Below are 12675 nucleotides of genomic sequence, written 5' to 3'. Positions count from 1 at the left end.
AGTCAAATATTCCCTTGACAGCTGCAGCATTCCTGTGTAGGCATTTGTCTGCTGGCAGATGAAAGCAGTGTGGCAAGTTGCTTTGACGTTCTGAATAGTCATTATATGTGCTCACTGGTTGGTAATTGGTCTGTGCCTAGCAAAATGACCCTTCCCATATGCAGTGCCTTTAATGATCTTGATTTTGGCATTGTGGCTAGCCTATCATCTCAGCAAGCTTTTCATACACACATGCACATGATTACTTGTCCCTCCATCTCAAAGTGCAGGGAAGAATGAGGGCCTCCAGCCAGCCTTTGCCTGAAGTTGGCAGGAGTAGTAACATGGTGGTTGTTCTGGGTTCAGATCCCACTGGGGCTTGGTGCCATTTTATGAAGCCTAACATTTCTTGCTTGTCTTTTTAGTGTAAGCAGTGTAGCTTATGCTGACATGAAGTACTCGTGCTTGCATCAGAAAGTGTTAACATTTTGTTAAATGTGATAAATGCTCTTCAAAACAAATAGAGTTACTCAATATGTTACTTTAATAGCCTTCATGTATGACTTGAAGAGGATTCAGTAAGGAAGTAGAAATTGTTTAGCCCAGTAATTGAAGCCATGTCACTATGTTCTTGGAAAAAAAAAGTTATGCTTTGCCTAATTCCAAGTGAGAGAAGAAATCTAATCAACCATAACAATATTGTTATCCTTTTCATCTTTGGGCATGGACCGGTTCAATCATCATCTTTTCTTCCTCTGTCTTCTATCAGTTGTTAAAAGTATGAGTGAGGGTTCAATAAACTGAGTACAGCTTTTGTGTAGGTGGTACAAATTTCTAGTACATCCTTTCCTAGATGACATATTCTGCTTTTATTCTACTGAAAAAGTACTTTAAATCTATGCTTGTGTTGTTAAACGATAAACAAGTGATAATTCACAAACACTTGTTACAGCTCCACAAAATGTTTGTCTGGAGTGTTTGTTGGTAGTAGTAACGTGAATGTAAGTAATTTGCATGAAAGTTTTAATAATTAAAAAGCAAGAAACTAATTTTTACCAACATATTTTTTAGCATGGTCTGTAGAAGTCAGATTGCTCTCATGGTTTGTTGTTAGCAGAAACGTAGCTGAGATGTGTTTCATGGGAGATGCTGGTTGCAGTTAACAAGAATGTTGGTTGCACCACACCCTGTTGATCAGATAAGAGAGAAAATAAAGCCACATGCAAAAGATATACGGTGAAGACTATAAGGAAGTCTTCTTAATGTACAGTATCTTGTTTAAGAAGTAGAAATTGCTGTTAAACAATTCATTTCGGTGCAGATATAAAAGCGGGAACCAGTCGAAACTTGCGTGAATGTCTATCCTCATTTGTTATTTTTTGGGGTTTTCTTTTTTTCTTTAATTTTAAGGACTTAGTGGGTAATTCTAAGTAAAACAGTAAGCCCTTAAACGGCTTTGTTTCATGATATATTTCAATTTATAGTTTGTTTTTTTACTAGCTAGCAAATCCTTATTGTCAACCATGTCTATAAATCTTTCTGCTTAGCTTACTTAAAGGAAATGTACAGACTTGTGTACAGAAAGGTCTTGAGGTCCCAGTGTGAACACAAGTAGGGACGTCTTCAGAAGGTGATGCTGAAATACACTTCAAAGAAAAGTCCCTCTCCAAAAGAACTTTTTGTCTGAGGAAATAATGTACATGATCTGGGGAAAAGGCATCATTTGTCTGTTTTGTGAATGTTCAATTTAAGCCCTTAGGTTCTTAGCTATTATAAATCCGTCTTGCTTTATTGATAGCAGTCTGGTTGCTGTTATTCATAGCAGTTGGGAATTGTTATCCCATCTGACACTGGAGTTAAAAAAGTATCCGGGTTCAGGAACCTGTGCCATCATAGTTACAGGGGAGACAAACCATTTAGGATCTAGCTATGTGCTCTCCATAGTACTTCCTAAGTGTTGGTATGAAGTGTACATATTCTAATAGCCTTTAAGCACTTAGCTGAGTTGCTAATAATTTTGATTGCATTTTCACAAAAAAAAAAGCATGCAGTGGCAATATTCACTTAAGCTACAGTGGGATTGATTCTGTACCATGTTGCTTCTGCAGTTTTAATTGCCCAGCTGTTTGTGAGCAGCTGCTGAACGTGCTAGAAATAAAAATGTATTTTCAGCCTTTTTTTAAACTGGTATTTTGTTCACACTGTGATTCTACATGCTTAAAGCTAGCCTGAGAAGGGAAAATTTGGAAGAGTACAAAGGGAATTGATTCAACTTTGAAAACAAACCAACCCAGCCTTTTAGGTGGTGTTTTTTTTTTTTCTTTTAATCTTACCTGGTTTGTCATGTCAACTCAAATAAAATATGTCAATGTAACTAAGTGTTGTGCTAAAGTAGGGAGTATGAGCAGGCAGGGTCAGAGAGATAGAACACACTAGCCTAGCATTGCTGCACTGTGCTATGCAGTGAGCCATTTAGGAGTTGTATAAACCAAATGGTAATGAGTTTTCAGTCGCAGAAGTTGACAATTTGACTTTTTGTGCCTCCTGTCCTGTTATCCTCACAGTTTATCATTGTTCACAGGTGATCTGTAGCAGGACCAATGATCACAGAATTGCAATAGCAGGAAAGTTACTGTAAGGCAGACCAGCACCAATACTGAATAGGATAAAAAGAAGCAGCATGTTTTTTGTGGGTTTGATTTTTCCAGTCTTACATAGAACACTTAGCCTTTGGTGTTCATGGTTTTCAGTCTGTGAAATGGGAGCAAGTCTTGTTTTTATGAGTTAGAACTTAGTTCCTTATTGGCTGTAAGAGTCATCTGCTTTACTTAACAAGGCTTTGCCATCTGCATGTGGGGCACACTCAGCCTACAGCTTGGGTTTAGCAAGCAGTGCTGAAATCAGATCTTATATGGTTTCTATGAGTAATACCATTTACCCACTGAGAAGTTGTTAGTGTGTGTATCATAAAGAATGTGGACATCTCCAACCTGTGTAACCTTCCTTATTAAAGATGCAGTTACTGCTGTTCACCTCTTGTGAAACGTAAATCCACGTGTGGTTTTCTTCTGTGGCCTGAATGAAGATGTAACAGCATGGGCAGTGTTTGCTGGACGTGGGAATTCTCCCTGCCTCATGTAGAGCAGCAGGGAAAGGGAGGAAAACGGGCTCCACAAACCCAGTTTTGTCGTTCAGAAAACCTTTTTGATCTGAACGTTGCACATTTAATGTTCCAGAGAGTATTCAGAAGTTTGATAAAAGTCCACAGTAGTGCTGGAGAAAGATAAGGCTGACTATTGTACTAAAACAATGTTGTGGTGCCAAGACAGTATATTTATGCTTTTCTGTTGCAAGACTAACAGGGCCCATCAGACTTGATATAATTTGGTATTATACCGAGTGAAGGAAGAAAACACCCAGCGTCCTCTAGGTTGCTATAAAAAGTGCTTTAAGCTTCATATGCAGCTACATTGCGAGCCAGTCTATTAGCATGATGTATTGCTTCACAGCAGCTGGGGGTAATACAGCCTGGTGAAATTACTAATGCGGATGCCAAGATTTTTTTTGTGTAAAAGAGAAAAGATGTTATTTTTTTCCCCATTATAATCACCCATTATTTTCCCAGTGTGTTTTCTAATGTGTCTTGAAGAGTTTCTTGATGGCTTTTTCAAAGCGGGAGCACTGCGGTCAGTTCTTAACGCGCATAACAGAAGCGCTGCTGCCAAGTTTTCCTTCGAGCCTCTGAAGTCAGAGTCGCAAGGGCTAGGACAAAGCTGCAGTAAGCTTTGGGGGATAATGGAGAATTGCAAACTCTTTGTTTATTACACCTGGCACTTTCTCAAAATTGTCTTTGTTAGGGGCCAAACCACTCATTTCCTCACGTAGATAAGGAGGGTGCTTTCTCTCTGCCTCAAGGCTCTGTGACTTTGTAAGCAAGGCATAGAGACACCTTTTAAAAGTGTACTTTGTAGAAGGATTGCAGCTAGCACACTGCAAACTTTTATCTCAAAAGGACTGAACTTCAGGACTAGTTAAACTGGTTAAGTTAAAAAAACCCGACTTTCAAACCACCTGCTATCACAATACCGAAGACAGGATTTGCGTTGAATGGCCTGAAATGGGACTTTTAAGCATGCCTCCCTCCCCCTCTCCCCCCACACCAGTCTTCTCAAGACTATACTGGTGTTTTTGAGACCCATGACGCAAGTTCTGTGATAGGGGAAATACAAGGAAGTGTGCCCCTGCCAGTTGTTTAAAGGCAGTGAGTCAGGACCCTTTTATACAAATTTCTCTGTCGTTTCAGTTTGGTTTGGTTTTGCTTTTCTACTGCTGATGTGATCGTTTCATGGACCTGGTTTGATACACGTAGCCAGAAGCGTTGGTTTGCTGGATAAGGCCCAGGAGCTAACCAGACCTTCATTTTTCATTTCCATCACTTTCTAACTCTGAATTCTTAGGAAATAGTCCATCAGATGTAAATGTGGAAATAATTCTGTATAATCCCCTGCTTTAAGGTAGTCTTTCCCAGATTTGGACCATGCAGAGCAATTGTGGTAATCTTCTATCAAGCAGATGGAACCAGTGGTCTAGGGTAGAATCCATTGATTGCTCATTGAAATTTAGAGACTTTTATTCTTCAGGAAATTCCAGTGGTTTGAATTTGTGTTTCCACCATGCGTTGAAATAAGATTTTTAATACAATAAGGGTGTGCAATTGTTTTCATATTTATTGTACTTTATATTGTAATTTAATACAGAAGTCAAAACGCTTCGACTTACATGTATTAGACTCTAAAACCAAAGCAATAAGTTGAAATGAAGAGGTTTTACTTTATGAAAGGTAAATATGTGGATTTCATGGGATGTTTTGACTGTATTTCCTTAAAAGTTTTAAGAAAATGCTGGTTCCACAAACACGTAGAAATTCTAATTGTTTCTGTGTTGTCTTGGGAAATGTTTACTTTCTGGGCAGTTTTTAATTTAGCTTTGTCTGTGAGACATCACTCTCAACACAGGATTGCCATAATACTGATTTTATTAGGAGCAACTTAAATGGTATGTAAGGCAAAACAGTACTGACCTGAAATTTCTTGCTAGAAAACGTAACAAAAATCTTACCATTGAATGGAATGGGGCTGTGGAACAGACTTCAAAGTCTCCAATGTGAAGTGTGTGAGAAACAAAACATCTTCAAAATACACTGTAGGGGGAAAAAGTGGAGGCTTGCTGTGGGAGTGGACAAGTTTATGTCCTTTATCTTTCATGTGTGATGGAGTTCTATTTCAGCCTGAAATAAAAATTTGACAGCATGATTTTTGTAACTCCTTAGCTTTCAACAACAGAGTATAGTGTTTTGGTTCACCACTGTGTTAAAAGTGGAAGCGTTTTTCTGATTTCTTTGACACAATGATTTATTAGTGTTGACACTCTAGGGGTGGTTTGTCAGTAGAAGTCAAAAGCTCAGGTTTTGCTCCTTCTGGCAGATTACATACAAATTATGCTAATTGCTATAGTGCAGGTTATAACTTCATTATACTGCTTGAACAATGGTAATTTCTGTAAGGGAGAGCTGCCTAGCATTTTTGTTGTTCATGTTGTTTGGGGTTTTTTTTCTCCTTTTTGTCTACTACAAAAGAAGCCACGTTAAGAAGTGATAGCATGTGTGTGGGTTTTGCTGCTGTGCAGCTCACTGCTTGTGCTGCTAGAGGATTTAAAAACAATGTGGCAGTCAAATTGCCAATATTTACATGGTTAGTACCCTTTCTCATGCAAAATGGATTTATTTTTTTTCCTGGGCTTTACCGATCTCCTTACTGTGATGAGCAACAAATGGCAACTTCACTTACAGAACTTCATAGAAGACTAGAAAAAAATTTTGGCCAGGGAAATCTAACCTGTAAATTTAGGATACTCTGAAATCTTATAGCTCCTATTTTTTATGCAGATTTACAGTCTCCTTGCAGGTTATTGTTTTCATACACAAACCATGCATTTTTTGGAACAGGTACTCGGTTAGCACACTTGTCTCCGTTTTAGCTAGCTTTTGCTTCAAGTGAAATTCTTCCTTTTAATGTATTCATGTCTCATTGCATTAATAATGCTTGTTATGCATCTCTCTTCAAATCAAGGAAGCTCCACATAGTTCCCTGCTGACCTCAGGAAAGTGGTGATTCTAACTCTGGAATGAGAGCAAGTTTGGTCCAGAAACCATTCCTTTGTCATCAACTGTCTGAAATTGCCCAATGATTACTTCTTCTTTGCTTTTTTCCTGAAAAAAACAACAGTGCAGTATAACTCTAGCAAAAAAGAAAGGAACTAAGCCAATAGATAGTGGTGTGCATGATACATAGATAAGCATGTGTATGTGTTATATAGAGTTGGGCAGCACAAATGCTGGATTTATAGAATCATAGAATGTGTTAGGTTGGAATGGACCTCTGAAGGTCATCTGCAGTAAGCAGGGACACCTTCAACTACATCAGGTTGCTCAGAGCTTCATCAAGCCTGACCTTGGATTGGCAACAGGGATTGGACTTCTGTGTTGACACCCCTTGAGACAGGCTTCCCAGCTGCAGGCTTACAGACCAAAAGGCAGATCAAGTCAATCAAGGCGAACTTCACATGCTGAAGAAATGAGTCTGATTCATAGTCCACAGAACCCACAGCCCAAGGGAGACCACTGCCAGCCTGACCACAGCTGGTTTCCCTATTAACTGTGCTAAGCACAGAATAAGGATCAAACTATCTTAGATGACTCAGGGTTGAGGTGTGGTGGCAGACCAGTGTTGGGAGCTGTGTTTTATCATATCTAAAGCTTGAAGGAAGACACCTGATTTCAGAACTGTCAGCACTTGATTTATACACCCCCATGCACACACACACTTCAGGCTTGTTTTTTAAAGAAGCCATCCTATCACCTCTGTGCCATTTCACTTGATTCACATGTCAACAGGAGCTGTACAATCTTAGGAACATTTTTAACCACCCTGATTGTTGTTAGATGCTGCCTGCTTAATTGAAGCTTTTACGGGGAGTTTTACGTAACACCTCATTCTGATCGGGTAGGAATATAAGCAGTGCTACCTAGTGCACTGGGGCTGCTTGTCCTTGTGTATTGCTCACACCTTATTAGTCTTCAGCAAATGTTCCAGTTTTCCTTAGTTTTGGCAAGCTGCTCAGAACACCATTTCCTTCTTTTCATTCTGGTGGAGTCCAATTGTTCTTTGCTTATACTACGTTAGCTTTTCCCAGAATTTAGCCTGGAGTTTTTATACACTGGGGAGTTTCCAGTGTGTTTAGATTATAAAATGATTTCCTAGTGTGACTGTGACAGAACCATGCTTTCAGATAATACTGTCAAACTAGATTTTGGTGCCTTTTTTCTGTATTTTATTGCCTTATTTTGCTATATTTTTGTATTTTTACAGAAATGGTGTGTACAATCATTGAAGTGATATTTGTCATGTATTTTTTTCAAATAGTTAGGATTGTCCCAAAATGTTTTTATTGTTTCTCATTAGGTTTGTGCAGATCAATTGGTGTAAGCAACTTTCTTATCAGTCACCTTGAGCAACTAAAGGAGGACTGTGCGATTACTCCCCATGTTAATCAGGTGAGTGGGTAAATGTATTTAAATTGTGTGGGTTTGGGCTTTTGCTTTGGCTTTTTTGGTTAATAATCTCCTCCCCACCCCTGTGCCTTAGAAACTACACCCAAACTAGCCTTAGTCATACAGCTTCTTCTCTTTTGTTTCTGTGGACATACTGAAAACCATTCAGGATGATGACTTGAAGCAAGGGAGTTAGTGGGGGAAGGTCGGTCGTCTTTTCTTCTCCCCAGTTTCTCCCAGGCTACTTGTTTGTGGCTGGTTTTAAGGCACAAACAAATGGCCTGTGTGCCAGTTTTTCATGATACAACAGTTTAGAAATAAAATTCAAGGAGCACTGAAGAAGGTGTAGCTACTCCTGAGGGAACACTGTTTTAGAGAGGTTGTGTCCAAATACAACATATAATTCCTCTGAAAGCCTCAGGTGATTAGATATCCATGCAAGGTTGCTGTTTTCCTTGCTCCCTCCCCTTATTTCATGTCCATATTTCAAGATCCCATTAAACTCAGTGAACTTCTCATTTAGGAATGTGCTGCAAGAGCCCTGGCAAAATGTTTTTGCTGCCCTAGGCAGATAAGAAGCAGCCACCTGCAGACCGGCAGGCTTCCAGGACACTGGCAACTGCTCCCTCGTTGCAGTTTTCTTCCCACAGCTGGAAGCTCATGCTCTCATTCCCCCCACCTCCTGCCAGTGAAAGTGTGTGTGAGCTAACGTGGAACTGGGAGCTGGACTGGGTAAAGTGCAGGCATGTGCACTTTTCCCCTCTGTGCAGGTGGTGAGGATTTCTGGCAGCTCCAGATGGTCTAATGTCATAAACAGCTTCTGATTTCCACTGCCCGCTGGATTAAAGGTTACTAAAGGACAATTATGAGTAATGTTAAATTAATGTAAAACCATATAAAATATTCAAATTCAGTTATTCAAAATAAGCCACTGAAATAGGTCTTCGATGGGCAGGTTGACTGTTTAAGAATCAGTGTGTTCCCCAAGGTTCAACTGTGTCTCCATTAGAGAAATACAGATCTTCAAAGACTTACTGGAACTTGGCAGAGATTGTTACTGTCTGAGAACGATATGTGGGAGGGTATCCCTGCAGTATTAAGTTGTTTCTTTGAGATGATGCACAGTGTTCTTCCAAATTACAAACAAAAAACCCAACTATGAAATACCCATGCTGCTGCAAACTGCTCCTCTTTGAACAGTTTTGGCATAGCATTAACTTACACTTTTTAGAGTTACAGGAATCTTATAAACCACAGTTCAGGTTATCCTCAAAGGAGTATTTATTCTGCTTCTTGCTTTTAGTGTTGGAGAGTTGCTGAGTCTGGTGAGACTGCTTAAGCACTATCAAACAACTAAGGAATTCCTAAATTTAAATTGAGAGTGCAAGTGCTGTACTGAATTCTTACTTCACTGTCCAGTATTTATAATACAAAAGATCTTTGCTATATTGATGCATAAAATAGCCTGATCATTCAATGAACTTATTTTTAAATACAAGACATTTGTGAACAATAATTGTACACAAAGCCTAAATATTTAAGAAAAAGTGAAGGAAAATCACTTCCCTGTTAGCTGTGTTAAAGTTGCATAAAGAATTTAGGGTGTTCTTATAATTCCAACAGTTGCTATGATGGTAAAATTGAAAGTTATTTTTTCTGTGAGGAGGAGGAAGTAGGAAAGCAGGAGAAAGAAGGATTTTCATTAGACTTGTATAGTCTTTTGTAAACCAGGTATTTCTATTTTACAAATCAAGTTGTACATGCTGATTTTCTTCTTGGTTCCTGGGGAAAAAAAAAACAGTATCATGACTTTTCAAGAAGATAAAGGTATTTAGTAGTAAGTAAGCACCTTTTAGAATTAGATAGCTGTTAAAAATACTGTGAAACGCTGTGTAAAAAAAATTGTACTTTACTTTTGCATCATGTAGAATGAAACCTACAGCCTGGAAGTTAGATGTTTGTATTCCACAGTTTGTAATTGACTTGGCAGTAGTATGTTAGGATTGATGCTCAAGGAAGTCTTTGAGGTCTCTTTGAAGGCTCTTACTCTTTTTCCTTAATGAGTGACAGGCTTATATTTTAGAAGAATTTAATATATATGTTTAATTTAATAAAGCAATACACTGAAACTGAACATAAACTGTTCCTCTCCAAATTCCATGTATGGATGTGTATCAGTATTTTTCTTCTACTTTTATAGAAGTGGAAATGACTGTGTAATGACATCAGAGATTTTGCAGTGTCATTAATACTGAACTCGGTCACTGCGTACAAGATAGAAATGCATTGTAGTGTTCTGATACCTCAGGAAACAGCACCTTGGTGTATAAACACACCTGAACTCTTCCTCTCTAGAGAACATTGCCAGGCTTTTATTTCATTTCATTTTTATAGGGGGAATTGTGAGAGTGTGCATTCCCATGGAGGAACTGACGGGAGCCCAGGTGCAGGGAAACGTCACTAGGCGAAAAGAGCCCATAGCAGGGTGGAAAGGGCAAGGCTTTTGTATACCACATCTGAGGTCTGATTGTCTGGGTCTGTGTGTTGGGATTGTTATTAGGCTCAACTTTTCCCCATTGTGCTATGTCTGTCATAAAAAAAACCCTGGACTTGGAGCTCCCCTGCGACTGACCACGTAGCAGCTGGGACAAATTCTGTAATGTTTTTATTAAACAAATGACAGTTTTTACGCACAAATTACTCAGGGTGGAGTGCCAGAAAAGATCAAGATCTTCCTCTGCCACCATACAAGGGACAGCCCTTGCCTGAGAAAAGGTTTGGTGACTAAAATAGCAAGGGTGGGGCAGGCCAGGAAATGGGAATTATTATTTTGAGGGGAAGCACATGCTGGCCACTCACCCTGTGCCTCTTCTTGCTCAGGATGCTATCCCCTTGCATTCAGAGGCTGTTAGAACCTTCCAGAAAGTTTCTGCAAGAAAAATAAATTCAGAAGTGCATACTTTATGCATTTGATTATTTTAGCAATATATTTGCTGCTACCAACACAAAACTGTGTGTGCCACAACTCAGTTCACAAAATCTTGGAGTTTCATGACTCAGTGAAAGGCACAGAGTTTAATCTTGCCAGGTGGAAAGTAGTTGTTGCTGTGTATTCTGCTTGTGAAACGGGCAGGTGACATCTAGGCATGGGGTTTTTTTGCTTGAAATATTTCTGGTGTAACCTGGAACTGTGCTGCTGAGAAATCTGACTTGCCCAGCAGGTCAATTCTGCTTGCAGTTGTATTAGTACTAAATGCTGAGTAAGTCACCTGATGCCATAAAAGTACTGCCGGTTTTTCAGCGTTTGATGGTAAATACATTATTCTTTCCTTAATGTTTTCTAGGTTGTTATTTGTTACACGTGGTGTAAAGGGCATCTCCTAAAATTGCTTATTACTGTAGTAATATAATAATTGAGTAATACACCCAGTTTGCTCTTTCTTTTTTCCCCCTCAGAGTTTTACGTATGAACAATGAGAATATTTTCTAGTCTGCTCAGGTGCAAACAAGTGAACAACTGTATGACCTAAATGCTGGGCTTACTCACATGAACATGAAATGCGAAGGCTACCCAAAGGTCAAGAAACATCAAAGGTTGAAGACATGGATGTGTCTGGTGCTTGAACCTTGTTCCCCAGTCCACCTAGTAATTTAGATCATAGCAGCTTTCGGCTGACTCAGCCCAGCCTTTGAGGGGCACAGTTTTTTCTTAGAGCATATTGAATGGCTGCCAGCCTATTGTTCCCAACTATTGTTGCCTGAAAAGACAACATGTACTAAAGATGAGAAACAGGAAACATTCATTTGTCCTTCTTGTGGCAGAAGAAATTTTCCAGATTCCATGTGTTGAGGTAATTGTTCAGGAGAGTATTTTCCTTCAAAATGCGCAAGCGGGAGCTCACCAGAGCAGTGGTGACGACCAGTCGCCACAGCGCATCACATGATTATGTATTGTATAAAAGAAATCACTGCCCATTTTTGCCTGAATGCAGAGGAAGGTATGCTTCTTGCGATCTATGAGCTGTGACATTCTGACTTAAATAACATAGTAAGAACTATTACAGGGGTTCTCTTTCGGCTTTTGCTACGTGCCAGAATAGGTGGCTCTTCTGAGATCCTTACTTTCCTATTGCTTCTCTTTCCTTTTGCTTCCAAAAACTATGTCTCTGTAGCCTAGCTACTTTTCCTCTTTTAATGGGTTCTTGGCAATTTGTGGTCTTCCTTCCTACAAAGAGTCTCCTTCACGCTTCATTCTGCAGTGTGACTGCTTCCCTGCATAAACTGTCAGTGACGCCACGCGCAGAATGCGGGATTTTCCATGTACAGCCCGTGCCAACAGGCTTTGCTCCTGAGGTCAGGCCCTCATCCTAAGCAAATTGTTCTAGTTGGTCTCTTGCAAACTCAGTCCCTGCCCAGCCCCCTCCCCTCGCCTGTGAAACTCGAAGATCATTAGTGAAACAACAGGAAGGGAAGTAGGTTCCAGGAAGACAAGGTAGTCTCAAATCACCAGTAAAAATGCCCTGTTGCTGACTTCCACAATGCTTTTGCATACTTTTCTCAAGCACAGAGCAGAACAAGAGTGCAAGTCCAACTGCAGGTAGGGCAGACACCTACTCCATGCACTCTACTTCTAGGGGAAGCATAAAATACACACGTAACAAACTACTGTCCCAATTAATGGCAAAATGCTTGTGGATTAATATCCTTGAGATGTCTTCTAACACTTAGATCTGTCTCCCAGAAGCAGAGATTTCACTCATGTTCTGATTTTAAAATGAGAGAAAAAATATTTTCATTTATCAGTTATATTTTCTACTAAATGTACACTCAAGCTTTTCACTATTTATCTATTTCTATTTATCTAAGGTTGAATACCACCCTTTCCAAAGACCCCAGGAGCTGGTGGATTACTGCAGGAGCAGAGATATTGTTTTTGAAGGTTACTGTCCGTTAGCTAAAGGTGAAGCACTCGCTCATCCTACTGTCATTCAGCTGGCAAAGAAATATGGCAGAACTCCAGCACAGATTTGCATACGCTGGAGTATACAGGTAATGGAGGGTCTCCTCTCTCAGGAAAAAAATGTAAA

General features: G+C 39.6%; 1 protein-coding gene across 2 annotated transcripts in view; it reads left to right on the top strand.

Moving 5' to 3' along the window:
* The window catches only part of LOC311193221 (putative oxidoreductase ZK1290.5), a 46359-nt gene that overhangs the window by 24878 nt on the left and 8806 nt on the right, over positions 1-12675 (top strand). For both annotated transcript variants that reach the window (XM_084265965.1, XM_084265966.1), the window contains exons 4-5: positions 7500-7591; positions 12455-12637. In XM_084265965.1, coding sequence (XP_084122091.1) covers positions 7500-7591; positions 12455-12637 — 275 coding nt within the window. The remainder of the gene's footprint in view (positions 1-7499; positions 7592-12454; positions 12638-12675) is intronic.

This window comes from Gallinula chloropus (assembly GCF_964237585.1).
Source record: "Gallinula chloropus genome assembly, chromosome: 6".
NCBI classification, from domain to species: domain Eukaryota; kingdom Metazoa; phylum Chordata; class Aves; order Gruiformes; family Rallidae; genus Gallinula; species Gallinula chloropus.
Note: the sequence above shows the minus strand (reverse complement) of the source record. Positions and strands in the feature narration are given on the sequence as shown.